Source organism: Leptosomus discolor, chromosome 5 (genome assembly GCF_034619465.1).
Source record: "Leptosomus discolor isolate bLepDis1 chromosome 5, bLepDis1.hap2, whole genome shotgun sequence".
Lineage (NCBI taxonomy): Eukaryota > Metazoa > Chordata > Aves > Leptosomiformes > Leptosomidae > Leptosomus > Leptosomus discolor.
The window spans coordinates 15,393,159-15,408,443 of record NC_141395.1 but is presented as its reverse complement, the minus strand read 5'-3'; the positions used below and the strand labels follow the sequence as shown (position 1 = coordinate 15,408,443).

The 15,285-nt window shown below is 39.4% G+C and overlaps 1 protein-coding gene across 1 annotated transcript in view; it reads right to left on the bottom strand.

Annotated features, from left to right (window-relative positions):
- Positions 1–15,285, bottom strand: part of CNTNAP5 (contactin associated protein family member 5) — a 291,688-nt gene that overhangs the window by 199,276 nt on the left and 77,127 nt on the right. The window contains exon 3 of the mRNA XM_086464950.1: positions 8,519–8,712. Within this exon, the coding sequence (XP_086321076.1) occupies positions 8,519–8,712 (194 nt within the window). The remainder of the gene's footprint in view (positions 1–8,518; positions 8,713–15,285) is intronic.

Genomic DNA, 15,285 nt, shown 5'->3' with positions numbered 1-15,285 from the left:
GGTTTGTGGGGACTTAAGAAAATTATATAGAATTGCTAGGCATTTCCAGAACTGCTTCAGTCTTCAAAACAGTTCCCAAGTGGAATGTGTAAAGTTCTTTTGGATCAGCTTTATTAAATTAACTGGCACAAGTTTGGATGCTTTTTTGACTTTCCACACAGACACCCTCCTGAGGCAACCATGACATGTATTTCAAACTGATAGGTCTAATTTCCAAATGGAAGCTATTGTAGATGAAATCATTAACTTTGAGAGCTGATCCTAAACATTAAATACTCAAAGGCAGTCAGTCTTTCCATATAAATCCTCCAAAGTCTACCAAACCTCATCGGAGGAAAGGAAGAATCTTCCCCAGAGAAGATTTGTCCATTCTTATCACTGATGTAGGAGTCTCCATATTTAAAATAAAAATAAGCAACTCACATTAAATGTTCTCCTAGTACAACAGCTTGACTAGTTTTTATCTGAGCCGAATCTCATCTCTCCTCCAAGCTGTAAAGGTATATATATGGAATCTTTTATCACATTTCCAGGACTGCGTTTCTAGCCCCAGCTCATGAAAACTTATACCCTGAAGGATGAAAGTTCTTCAAGTAATACTATTTCAGGATTTACTCTCTGTCTTGGTTTGTTCACACTTTATTTTGTTTGATTAGTAACTCCACAAACATAAGGTGAATTCTGCAGAAGAGGTGTATGCAGGTCCTCAAAACTGTCAGACTTTTTAGTAAGTTTCACAGTTAAGTTAAATTTCAAAGGAACATGGACAGGCTTATTTATTATGCAGATAACAATTTTTGTTCTTACTTTTTTGGTATCTCAAGGGATCTTCTAAGGATTTCTATCCTTCCCCATTCCCTTGAGAAACAGCTTTGAGAATCAGAAGTACAATTGGTATAATGACCTTCAATATTAATGATTATATAAGTGTTTTTAAAATTCTCATGCACTAAAACTTGGAAGATGCTGAAAGAACATAAAATAGGCACCACACATTTGGAAAGACAATGTATTAAAAGATGTCCTCCATACTAAGATTTATAATTGTATTAATTTTTTAAAATATCAGTAATCTCACTAACTATTATTTCTTTTTTAATTAGGCAACATATGTAATAAAATATATTAAATATTTGTATTTTGTCTATACTAGGCATTAGAGAAACACTATTTCTAGACATCATACTCCAGTATAGGCATTGGCAGTTAAAAAATAAAATCTGACAAAACTTCCTTCTTAATGAGGATGAAAACAAATAATTTTAAAGTTGTTTCCACAAGGTAAAAAAGGCCATCTTCTTTTTAGTCTCTGAAAAATAAATCCATATTATGCTGAAATTACTGGGGAGGTTGGGAGGGAGGGAAGTCTAAAAAGAGCATATTTCCAATACTGTAAAGATGATGTTGCCACAGAATTCCTAAGTTAGCACAAAGGCAAGGAAATATCACTTATCAGACAATTCTAATTGGGTGGCTGTTTGTATTTTTTTTTTTTTTTTTTTAAATATGTAACAAGGTTACGTCAGTTAAGTAGAAACATCAGGTTCTACTTCATACATCAGTCAAGTAGAAAAAGTGAAAAACTAATTGGTCCCTGTGTTCATCCAAGGAAGAATTCTGGGGTGGACTTTAGTATATTAACCCAAAGTGGGATAAAATCTGCTAACCAAGGACACAAGAAGAGAATGAGCAGAAATAATAGATCCTTGGTTTCTGCTGATGCTTACTGAAGAGGTAATGAAAAAGGTCTTTATTTCCATCTCAGGTATTGAAGCTCTGGTCATTAACTACAGCCTTCTACCTGTCTGCCTGCCTGTCTCCTCCTCAGTCTCCTCATCTCCATTTCAGGTATGATGGTAATTCTCTCCTTTCTCCTCTTCTCCTTCCAAGGTGTCCCTAGCAGGCAGCAGTGGAGAGAGAAGATTGTACAGAAGATCTGGGATGTAGGAATAAGAAATCGAGGAACATTTCACAGACTTCCTGTACTAAACGATTACAGAAAAGGTACATTTTAGGCAACTTGCAAAGGAATAAGGCTGGGAGGTCAGTGACAATGGTACAGACTGTAAATAACCACATTTCTTTCAGTTTCCTGGGTCAGGGTGAACTGCTGCCAAATACCAAGCATGGAGAATTACTGAAGATATTACTGATGGATATCATGTTAATATCAGCATTAAATTCTCTAGACTCCACCTTGATATCACTTTACAGTTAACCAACTATAAGAGCACATTGTAAGGTCACAGACTTCATACAAAATTCAGTTAGCTTAAGGCTAACTCAAATATCTCAACACTAAAGGGTAATTTGCAATCTAAGTATATCCGTTTTATTCAGGCATAAATCCATACGGAGTGCACTTAACAAAAACAGATATACTGACACTTTGAATTATCCTCCCAACGGGAGGACTGCCCTGGCGGTATCAAGACAGACAGATTTCCTGAGAACATGCTCAAGAGGCCAGGTTTGCAGCCATCTCAGTATGCTAAACCAGAATTAGAAGCAAATTAGTAACATCCAAATGGCATCTCAGAATCAGGCAGTCTTAAATCAGAACAGTTCTAAATACAATAAATGGGTAATGGTTGCTTCTTCAAAACCTGTAATAACATAGCTCTTAGAGGAAAAGTGACAAAAACCTCTCAAAAGCCTTGCCTCCCTACAGAAGACTGAATTGGTTCCTTCATTCGTACTTGAAAGTAGCAATTGTCTTTTTTTCCTCCTTTGCTTCTTAGAGCAAAGGTGATGGAAAAGAAAATAATCCATAGATACTTACTGTTTAAACACCTCTTTGCCTGGGAATAATTACTGTGCAGAGAGGTGATTAAATATATCTGAACACTAGTACAGCAGGAAGACAAGCAGAATAACAAGACAAGCAGAAACTCATTCTCTAATCCAAGCAAACAATCCAGGAATTGGCATTGCTACAGGTAGAATTTTTCTCTGGCCTTGCTTGGAGGGCGTTAGGACTAGGAACTAAAAGATGCTTTAGAATAAATTAGCACAACTATAAATCTGACAAGAAGATTAATACTCTAACTATGTTCACGATAATTAACTCACCAAAACAGTTCCACAATCATTATCCAGCTAGGGTGTAAGTGGGAAAGTTTACAGCACTCCTGTAGATTTATAAGCCAATTAAGAGTGACCCTCCTCTAGATTTCATTAGAAAAGCCTTTGGTTCAGCAAAAGCTCACACATGCAAGTAAGAATCTTCCTGAGGGAAAAGGATGAGAAGGATCTTTATCACCTCTAAACACTTTTTCTGCTCCCCTGAGAATTACTTATTCCTAATGCATCTTCAGCCTTCTGTCAGCTCTGCAGCCCTCGCACATCACCCTCGCACCCACGAGAAGCAGGACTGACACTGTGGCACTTCTCTGTGGGGGAAGCTCTGCTCTGTACCTTGCATGATCCCGGTGTCACGGTCCAGCAGCAGAGGTGCACTCCCTTTCTTGTGATCCAGCTTTGGGGCCAAGGCTCACAGTTCCCCTTCCACCCAAAGCTACTTTCTCTCTTCCGTGTGCAGTTGACAGCAGATGTGTAAGAAGCTTCACCAACGGAGCTAACTCCAAATTTCTGCTTAATATGTGCAAATATGTGCATGTGTTTGCAGAGAGTAAGAAGTACCTCCTTGCTATCTGTGCCATTTTTCCCCTTCATTGTCTTCACAGATTCATTGTTCTACTATAAAAGCTTTCTCTGCCACTGCCAGGGCAGTATCACTTTATCTCCAGTTCCACAACTTCTCCTTCTCCTTTCAAAACTTTGTCTAAAGAACATCTCTTTTCTTCTTTTGTTGCATACATCTATGCCTGCTCCATCTCCTTTCATTTATGTCTTCCTGCATAATTGCGTTTTTCAGCTTTGTAAAGCATTTTTCAATAGATAGCATAAAAATGTCTATCTAAAATTAAATGGCATTGTATCACAGCCCACACTTTTGTCCCAGTAATATACACAATTTGGACTGACTCAAGCTGTGGTGCGTATGCAGGTAAAGTAAATTCTGAATTATTCAACACTTAAAAACACTGAAAAATCATTTACTTGTTACAAGCAAAAAGATTTATTTTTTATGTTTCCCAATCAATAGCTAGTGTGTCCACACACAGCTGATTTATCCATATTGAAAATATAATTATAAGTCTAGTTTGCTCTGAACCACAGAGTCCTTTTGTAACAAGATTATTTAAATACAAATGGGGTTGGAAAATTGGTTTTAAATGGCTAATCTGTCTTGTCTTCAATTCCAGCTGCAGAATTTACTAACATCATAAACAGGCTGAGTGAGAATGTAAGAGGTTTTCTGATTCTCCTCGCGATCTGTCTGTGCAGCGCTTGTTAATGGTGAAGTTGATGGGAGCTGTATGCATGCCGTGAGAGGAGGATAATAAGCCTTGTAATCTCTATAAAGAGAAAGGGATTTTTACTAGTGATATGTCATATATACTGGTGTGCAAGCGTCTGTTTTATCCGCAGCCCAATAAAGAATTTATGTGCCCAGGTCTCAGATGCACTGAAGGACACATATGCCATATGGGTGGACAAAACCTATACCCAGATGGCTGGAAACAACTCCTCGGGAGCACCACTTGCAATATGAGCATCAGACATTTGTGAAGGCACGATTAGGAGAAGTTTCATCCCGGCAGATTTACTTACGGGTTATAAAAGGAGCTACTGCCTTCCTGCTGTCTCCACCAAATGTGGCTGATGGCCCATGACATGCAGCGGGGAATGGCTATGCCAGCACGTCCTCTTCCAAGAGAGCACTACAGTACAGCCAGCTGGGAATACAACGTAACTTTGTCTCTAGGTCATGCAGATGAGCTGGGAGAAATTGAAGCTCAAATCTAGCTTGGGTTGAGTAATGATTAAGGATTTCTGCCAGTTTTAGTTTAACAGACTTAGTGGAGAAAAAGTTTCAAGACTCTGTTTTCCTTTGCTAATTCAAACAAATTAAAACAAAGTGAAACCTCAAATTTCTACTTGAAATCAAATGCTTGCCTTGAAAACCAGGTACTTCTTACAGCCTTTGTTTCAGCAATTTGCTATATCATTATTCTGTCAAATGATTCTCCACATAGTTATATTGCCATCAGAAAACAAACTCACCAGACTATCTAGGTCCCTTATACTGATAATCTCCCCTTTCAACAGCTGCAAATGAATGATAAGTTGTCAATAATGAACAATTGGTGTGAGACATTCAGTAATAGCCGTATAGGAAAGCACAAACTTCCAGCTAGTTTTACTAAAGAAATTTTAAAGCTAGTTTTACTTAAAGAAGCTGTATCAGCAAATCTGACAGGTCCAGTGCATATCAATATTTTATATAAATGCAGCAGATGTCATCTAATGAACTCCAGGCAATAACGATTTAGATTTCACAGCCCCATCTGAGCTATGACTCAGTGTTGACCACCTCTTAAGTTAGGAACAGCACAGCTTTCTGAAAAAAAGAGCAATAAAGTAGGCAAACTTCTAGCCCTTTTAGCTATACACAAGAATTGAAGACGGACATCTTTAAAAGCTCAAAGTCCTGAGGGACACAGAGAATACTAAAATCCTGTCCTAAGGACAGAGGAAAAAAAGCTTCAAAGTTAAAGCATGTGAGGCAGTGTTGGGGGGTGGGGGTGTGTTTCCCTCCCAACTATCTGAGATTTCTAAAGTGGCACATTTTCCACAATAACCTAGATTTTTAACCCCTTCACTCCCTCTGGATGAGAAGTCACTGGCAACTTGGCACCTTGCTCGGACGTAGGAGACTTTTACCTTGAATCCTGCTGTGACAGACCACCCTGCCCATCCCAAAAAAAGAATGGGATACAGATTCCTAAGGTTGGAACTACTGATCTTGTGACAGGTTGGTACAGGGTGCACTGTCACAGGTTGCGACAGTGGAGGCTACCCTGGGGTGCTGCTTTCGTATCCCTGTGAAATGGTCCACTTCACTGCCTTCCCTTAAGTCAAGGGCGATGGTTCCTTCCTAAAGGTGTGCTATGCAGAACTTCCCTTACAGCTATTCAAAAGCCAGATGTTTAGGAGAAGCACCATGTTGTGCTTGTCCTCATTTTATCCAAGGGTTTGACTTTTACAGAAAAACCTTCAACATACAGCTGGACAGCACACTTCTATTTTTCTTCTTCGAAAAAAGCCTAAGGAAAGGACTACTGCCAATAAAACAGAAACACTGCAAAATTTGAAATTATAATTCTATACATGCTTCTGAAAGCCTCTTTGGCTTTCCTCTTTGTGCCCTGAATGGCTCTAAAGATGTAATTTAATTCAGTGAAACAAATCCAAAAGTGCCAGGAAAAAAGAATCAACTTTCTTTTTAGGTAGATTAAAAATTGTACAGAAGGAATTCTTGATCTTCATTAATTCTATGGGCAGGCATACAAGCTCCTAGGCGTTAATGAGACTTGCCAGTTTAGGTGGACTGTAGAGTCTAACAAAACATCAAATGAGCCCACTTTGGATTTTCATTATCAGATACTTCCAACAGCAAAGTTCGGTGATGCATTCTAACAAACCCTTCAAGCCCTCTGCCTGGGGATGTGGAGCAAATCATTCTTCTGGACTGGAATTATGTTACTAGCTGGTATAGTCAGTGTCACTTGTAGAAACTAATGTGAGGGGAAAAAAAATCCAAACCCTTCCCCAGTGTTACCTTTTCCACATAAATTCTACTTCATTTTCTCAATTATATACAAAACTATCTTCTGTAGCCTATGGTGGTTACCATTAGAAAAGCATACAAAAATTACCCCTCCAGAAAGCAAGCTTCAAGATCTACTGAAGCTTTAGAACTTGTGTCAGGGTCTGCTCTGAATCAACTTCATGCCTGATCACTTAGTAAAACAAGACAGTTCAGGGTTCAAAAATCCTAATTCACTGTTAAATCCATGTTAGGCTGCTTCTTATTCTTGTGCACAATACTAGGTGCAATATCAGAAATTCACAAGATTGTATCCTTAAGGCATGAAGATTTGCTGTGGTAAATTCTACATGGTGCCTTTCCAAGTTTCCCTTTAGGCAGAAAAATCTAAAGAAGAAAATAAAAGGTCGAGGGTTTCCAAAAAAGGAAAGGACTGAAAAGTTAGACATGTAATAAAAAATAATTTGTCTTAATATAAAATTTTAACAAGGCACATAATATTTTCAGGGAAGGAAGCACTTAATGACACCAAGTCTGTAAAAACATCTCAGTCCTGGATTTCTGAATCCCAAGGGTGGATGTTGAGAGCCAGATTAAATGATTGCTATATTCAGTCCAGAATGAAATTCCACTGTTTTTAAACATTAAAAAAAAAAGTATCTGGAGCAAAGACAGTCTAATATAACTTTATAAGTGACAAGTGAAGCAGAGCCACACTTGACAACTTTATGACCATCTTTGGGCCAAAGTTGTCTTTCTAAAGGAAGAAGGATTTAATTGGCTTTCCCTAAATCAAACCACCATAAACCACAGACAGTGACAACAAAATGGATTTTAAAACCACATAAGTTAACCTCCCTGTACGTGCGTGCATGCCCACTGCCTACAACATGCTCAGGACAAAATTAAGTAGCCCTTCTCCCCTCTTCCTGCTGCACCACAACTCTCCTCATTCACAGTCATTATGTTCTGGAAGCAAAATCTGCTTTTGCGACACAGCCTTTAATCAAAGTGTTAACCAAAGAAAAATCTAAGGCAAAACCAGAAGTCTACTTGGTCACCCTTAAAATGTTCCCTTTTATTTCCATGAAGAATAAGCTTCATTTACGACCACATACAGTCATATTACCAGGACTATTGATCCTCAGAACTACAACACATAGGCACAGAGAGGATGCTACCATTTGTTAACAATTCACATTTTCCATACGAAAGGAAGACTTTTAAACTTCTCCATCCACACCTGAGGTGGCACTGCTACCCCATGCAGTCCTACTGACAGCACCTGGCATGGCTACACATTGAACTTGTGACACAGCAAGCGTCAAGTCTGCATTAAAATTTTAGGAAAAGCCTTGAGCACTTTTAGTATATCTGTTAAATCACCCCACAATTCATGCTGCAGCTCCAGCCCTCTCTAGCCGAGGAGCAATTTACCACCCACCTCCCCCAGCATGAGCGCTATTGTTCTGGCCAGCGAGCGTGCACAAGACAGAGTTAATTTCCATATTTCCTGGGGAAAGTATGTAGGTGATTAGCCTCATTTACCCCGGTGTGCCTGAATCAGAGCCAACCAGGCACATAAGCATGCAGGTCATTTTGAGTGCTCTGAGCATCCTCGTAGTTTGAAAAACAACGTAGTCCTGAGGGCTTAAACTTGTATTACACAGACAGTCTGTGACATAACCCATTTAGATCAAAACACCCTGCAGAGTCACTCGGGTCTGCTCTCTCACCACTGCCGCACTCCTCTGATCTGAAACTGAAGCCGTTTCTCCACATGTCAAAATGAGCCCAAACCAGTAAGATCTGGGACCAAAGGCATCCGCAATTCAGACCTACCCAGATGGTGTCGTCTTGTCTGTACTGTTTCCAGTTGCGGCCAGTGTCGCTAAACATCAGCGTATAGCTGGTTACCCAGTCTGAGCTCCCATACCTGCCCTGGGTAGCGACTGCGACAATCTCCACTCTGTCTCCCAGATCAACCTGGAGCCACTGTTGCTCGTTTGAGTCCAGCGGGGACCAGCCACCAGCTCCTGAAAGAGATGGGATAAAGATAATTGAGATGACAATGACAGCACAAGAAACTATACTTAAGAACCATGTTGTTATTTCATGTCATTATAAAGGAGTCTACTTCCTGAACATACAGCTGTTTGTTCATATTTTTGTGTTAAGATACATGTTACATGAGGTGTACTTCCTTAAGGTTTTCTTAATGAGCCTGAAGTTCATCAGGAATTTTGAATTTCTGAGAAATTTTAATGAAATTTATTCTTTATGAGCAGGGCAAACGTCAGGTTGGCACATCCTCAGCCACAAAAAAAAAGTCGTATCTGTCCACTCTTCACATGGTTGTGCAAATCTGGGAACGCTGATTTCTAACTTCTAATTTACTTTGACATTTTCTTTTTTGATATGTTTTGAAAGACATGCAAAAATATAAATCATCTTGATTTGAGATCTATTAAGTATTTGAAAGAACAGTTTAATGACAGGTTGTAAATACACTTCAGATTATATGTTGTAAAGCCAGATACCATTTGATTGAACAACTAAAGGGACTGCCTTCACACTGGAAAGTAGCCTCTTCCTTGCACAGGATGCCTGTTAAGGTAACATGTATTTTATCTTAAAAGAACAAACAAGATGTTCATGAGGACAAACACGAGTTGCAAATTATCTACTTCCATGATCCTCTTCTCCATTTAGGAACAGAGACTTCAAAAGTCATGATCACATGGAAGCTGACAGCTCCTAACTCACGTTTGTCCTTTAGGTGTAAAGATATGTATTATGCCTTAAATTCTTTTAGAGGCTAAACAGGCCCATGGTAATGCAAAGCAAATGAAACATGGAACTGTAACTACTGCTTGTATTTCACCACTTCACTCACTACAATAAACACAAGCTTATAGTTAAAAGGCAAATCCTTCGAGACTGGAATATATTGTTTTCTGTTCTCTTGCTTTCTTTTACACCTTAAATTATAGGCTATGTTTATTTTCTTTTAACTTGTTTCTATGTGCACGCATTTATTCTCCATATAAACTCAGCATTCACTTCAGCCTTACAAATAAGCGAAAAATGCAACTATGAAGAACACAGAAGCCATTAACAAAGTATCCGAAGCAGCAAATTTTCAGGCTGTCACTGCTTCTGTGACCCATCATCTTGTTTGTTTTGCCAGTATTAGCGAAGTTTACAAAAGCACTGCTGTGCAATTACCATGAACACACTCACATTAGGAAGGAAAGGGGAAATACAGAGTTGAAAGTAAAGCATTAACAATTTCTCATGTAAACTACAAGAATGATTCCAAATATGTGTTTCCAAACAAAAAGCATTACTATACTTTGGTCATGAATTGCTGGATTTACCTTAATATTTTAATCTTATTAACTGATCTGTCTCAAAGCTGCTCCATGACAAGATCATTGAAGCGAGCTAAGTTGAAAGATCAATAAATGTGATTTATATAAAAAAACTCAATTTCAGTAACTTTACCCTTTAAAAAATTTCTTGATTTTCCTGGGCTGCATTGTATTTTCCAACTCACAACTGAAATTCCTTTGTCTAAGAAAAGGTGTTAGAATTTTCATTATTTGCAGTTCAATAAGATAGTATTTAGTCCTAATTCCTGAAACAAAAATGTGTTTATTCTGTAGCTAGGATTGAGTATCGTCCCTGCTCCCCTGCATACTGCTTGCTAGTGCCATGCTTTATTTTACCTTTTTCAATCACAATAGAAGTCTTCATCATCATCGTGATTATTTTACCTGCCTTAAATGGAATACTCCCCACTATGAGCATGCCATGAAAGACCTAATGAGAATATCAGGAACTTCATCACTCAATTCTTCTCTGACTACTTCACAGCTCTCTTTTAACTCCACATCTGAATATAGGTTATCTAAGGCTAGAGTATCTCATGTTGAAAATCCTAACAACGTTTCTTCCCCCCTGCCCTTTTTAAAATTTAAATGCCATATAAAGAATATTTCTATCTGGCTTCTAAGATACAAACTGTATAACTGTCTTCAAAGACAACAAGCTGCATATTTCTCCTACATGGAATTGTGCCTAATGTACACAGGAGCCAAACGAAAACTTCCTTTGGATTGTAATATCTAATATCTGAAATAGACTCTGAACATGATAGTTGCTGTTTTGTTTACAGTTTTATTCCAGGAACTGGCAGGACATAGAAAATCAGTTCAGAAATTCTACTGGGTCTGTGGCACAAAGTTGTTCCCTTCAACACTCTGAAGAGCTTATTTTAGAGGTTTTCAGTAAACATTAAAAGAAAGGTGGGCATTTTCATCTTTATTGTCTTTCTAAAACATAAACAGCAACAACTACATGCAAAAAAATAGTTTATAACAAGTAATTTGTTTGACAAGTTCCCCATATAAAAAAAAAAAAGAATAAAGAAAAAAATCTTTGCTTTCTCTGTGCTAGTTTATAGACAAGAACTTAAGCCAAGCTTATTACCACAGGTACTTTCCAGTAGTTTATTAAACATTGTAACTAGCTTCTACTCTATGTAGTTTATTCTCTCTCCCTTCTGCTGCTGGACGTGGCAGAAAGGTGATAAGATTTCTGCAAAAGTATTTGGCTTTACTATACACTGCTATTTTCCAATTTGAGCACAGCACAACAGGCTTATGTTTAAGTCAAACAAATGACACATGCTGAATGGAAATTTGGGAAATCTGCGGTGAGCTTGAGCTCTCAAATCACAGATTACATGGAGTCTCTGAACTCCGTATAGAATCATAGAATGGTTTGGACTGGAAGGGAACTTGAAGACCATCTTGTTCCAACCCCCTGCCGCTGGCAGGGACACCTCCCACCAGACCAGGTTGCTCAAAGCCCCATCCAGCCTGGCCTTGAACGCTGCCAGGGAGGGGCAGCCACAGCTTCTCTGGGCAACCTGCTCCAGTGTCTCATCACACTCACAGGGAAGAATTTCTTCCTAATATTTAATCTAAATATACTCACTTTCAGTTTGCAACCATTACCCCTCATCCTATCACTACCCTCCCTGATCAAGAGTCCCTCCCCACCTTTCCTGTAGGTCCCCTTTAAGTACTGGAAGGCCTCTAGAAGGTCTCACCAAAGCTTTCTCTTTTCCAGGCTGAACAACCCCAACTCTCAGCCTGGCCTCACAGGGGAGGTGCTCCAGCCCCCTCATCATCTTCGTGGCCCTCCTCTGGACTCCCTCAAGCAGGTCTATGTCTTTCTTGTGCTAGGGGCCCCAGAGCCGGATGCAGCACTGCAGGTGGGGTCTCACCAGAGCAGAGTAGAGGGGGAGAATCACCTCCCTCGACCTGCTGGCCATGCTGCTTTTGATGCAGCCCAGGATGTGATTTGCTTTCTGGGCTGTGGGCACACACTGCTGGCTCATATAATTTTTTCATCTACCAACATCCTCAAGTTCTTTCCTGCAGGGCTGCTCTTGATCCACTCATTGCCCAGCCTGTACTTGTGCTTGGGATTGGCTTGACCCAGGTGCAGGACCTTGCACTTGGCCTTGTCAAACTTCATGAGGTTTGCATGGGCCCACCTCTCCAGTCTGTCAGGGTCCCTCGGATGGCCTCCCCCCCAACATGTCAACCGCATCACACAACTTGGTGTCATCAGCAAACTTTCTGAGTGTGCACTCAATCTCACTGTCCATGTCACCAAAGATGTTAAACAGCACTGGTCCCAATACTGACCCTTGAAGAACACCACTGATCACTAGTCTCCACTCTCTCTTCACATGAGCACATTAGTCTGTTGGGAATGTCACTCTCTAGATGTAAGCACCACATGACACAGCAGTGACACCTGCTCATAGCATCACCTCTCCAGAAGAAAGTCTTGCAAGATGTTACCAGTTACAGACAATGTCTTTACAGAACAGCAGCTGCTCATACACCTTTTCCCACAGGGAAAAAAATCCACTGTATTTCCCTCTCCCAAACCTTCCACCACTACTATTTCCACAACGGAGAGTAATTCTACTGACTTGTAAGCATGGCAGTTCAAATTCCTGCAACAGCAAAGCTTCGTTGGCCATGTGACTGAGGGCAGAACTAAAGATATTCCCATTGGGTCCCTCTCACTTCTGGTAGTAAAGCAAACATGTAACTTCTGCTTACTTTTGTGGGTATCACAAATCCCAACCAAATACTAGTATGAGTGCCAAAAATCAATAAATGTTCTTTTTCATTGGAATAATCTCCTAAGGGAAGTGGTGGATTCCCCTACATTGGACAGTTTTAAGACTCAGCTTGGCAGAATGCTGGGCCATATCATTTAAACTATATTTTGACCTTGAAAGGTTGGACTAGATGGTCCTTGAGGTCCCTTCCAATCTAGTATTCTATGATTTTTCCTCTATATTCACTCTGTTATACAAAGCAGGTGGCACAAGGGATACTGTCATCTTTTTCAGGTAGAATCTGTGTCTGTACGTTTCTTTTATGCACATCATTCCTTATAGTGTGTCAACACCCCACCCCATACTTTTTTTTAGTAATTAGCAAAAAAAACACATCCGAAGTATTGCAACCCTTTCACAGCCATTTGCTCCTCAACCCATCAGTGACTCACCCTGGGAAACATTTGTCAGGGCAGGTCCAAGACAAGAGACAATAACATAGGATGTGAAGGCTCCAATAGACAACAACAAGGGCTACTGAAGACACAATATTTACAGGACATCAATTCCTTTGAACAGTACAAGCATAACTCTGACACTGTTTTCCTGCAGTTGGGCACAAGGAAATTGAAGAGGACCATACACCTTTTATTAATAGTGTGGCATAAAGATAAAAAACCAGAGTGGCTCTGATTACACCCACCAGATCTGTACACTTGTTTTCAGGTAGTCTGGAGAGTACCAATGTATGAAGATGCCACATTACCTCTTTCACAAGAAAACAAGACAGAGGATGCTCAATTATGTCACCACCTTTAGCATTTTACAACATCATGTCTGAGGGGCACATAACTTCCCCATTCTGACTGCCACATTCCCACTGGCATTGATAGGATTCTGCCCATTGCACTACACCACTGTTCTTCACCATTCACACACTTCACATTTTCTGTGATCGTTTCAAGGGAGAGGTTCAACATGGTACGGAGAAAATGCCCTAGTGGAGAAGCAGTACCACAGGAATCCATTACATCGCTCATATTCTCCATGGCAATAAATCATAATGCTAGAAGTGTGACGAGAATAAAGTCCACATGGTTTCTCAGCTGGAGACCCATATGACTCCAAAAAATATCAAATACTTTTTTTCATTTTCAGACTATTTGTACATTTTGCGGTAATTGTTCAGAAAACTGCATTTAAGCCCAGTGTTATGCAGTCAGCGCTCCTTGATGTTCCACAGGGCTGCTCAGGATGTCCATACTTATTTGTAGTTTATTCATACAAAGCAAAGGGAATGCTTGTTTCCACCCTACAGTGCCTTACAAACAGCTCCACTGGCTTTATATTGTGCTACAAACTCTTGGACTTCCTGCTGCAACTAAGTGCTTCCCTGCTGCAGAATTTTACTTTAATACCCAGATCAAACATTTCTTGGCCACAAAAAAAAAATCCTTTTGACATTATATATGTTTTATATTCCCATACATAATTGCCTATACTGACTACTCAGGCTGAGAGCTAACAGAGAACTGAAAAAAGCTTAGTTGGTATAGTCATATTACAGCAATTTTCTTATTCTTTTTCATTATTTATTTACTGTAAACAGAAAAGCTGATTAATCCCTCTTATGTGTAAGTAATATATTTCATACCTCAGAATCTTATTTATCAGAATTATACTAACTGCTTTACTATTACCGGTACAAATTTATCAGCATTTTAATTGAGCATTTTCAGCAGTTCACACAAGCTTTACCAATGGGTGTTTTTTGTGGGTTTGTATTTTTTTAAATGGAACACTTCACTGCTGCAGGCCTTTTTTAAACAAAAGCCTTTTAGTTATCATTTATCTATTACTTAATCAAATTGATGAATTAGAACTTTCTATTGAGGTAGGTCAGCACTATATTTTATAAATTCATCTTTACCTGTTGCATTCATATTAACAAATATATTTATCTGGCTTCTACCTGGAGGCACTGTTACTTGCAGCACTGTCCTATCAATTACGAACAAAGCTAAGCAAACTCATCAAAACACTCCAACATCATTAGAAAGCCATGGCACAGTCCTTGTTAGCGAATATTATTTCTTGTGGAGATACCTACTGTTTGCATTCAAGTGCCAGCCAAAGAAAGTTCCTTCAGCTGCTGTCTACCACTGCTTACTCCTCCAACCCAACTTGAAGTACTCATATGAATTCTGCTGGCACTAGATCTTCACATTTCTACAAAAGTCTGTGCAACAGAAGAATTAAGCAAGGTAGAATTTACGTTCTAGGTCCCTGTGTTAGGCTTAGCTCATCAATTATCACGTAAGCCTTTAAAACATGAAATAAAAGTTGCTGAAACAACTAAGCCCTTCCTTGCTTAGGGCTCAGTTTCAATACTCTGTATTCCTGTTCCCATGATTTGTGCCAAAGGACAGCGTGGACCTTACTAATGTGATCCTGTATT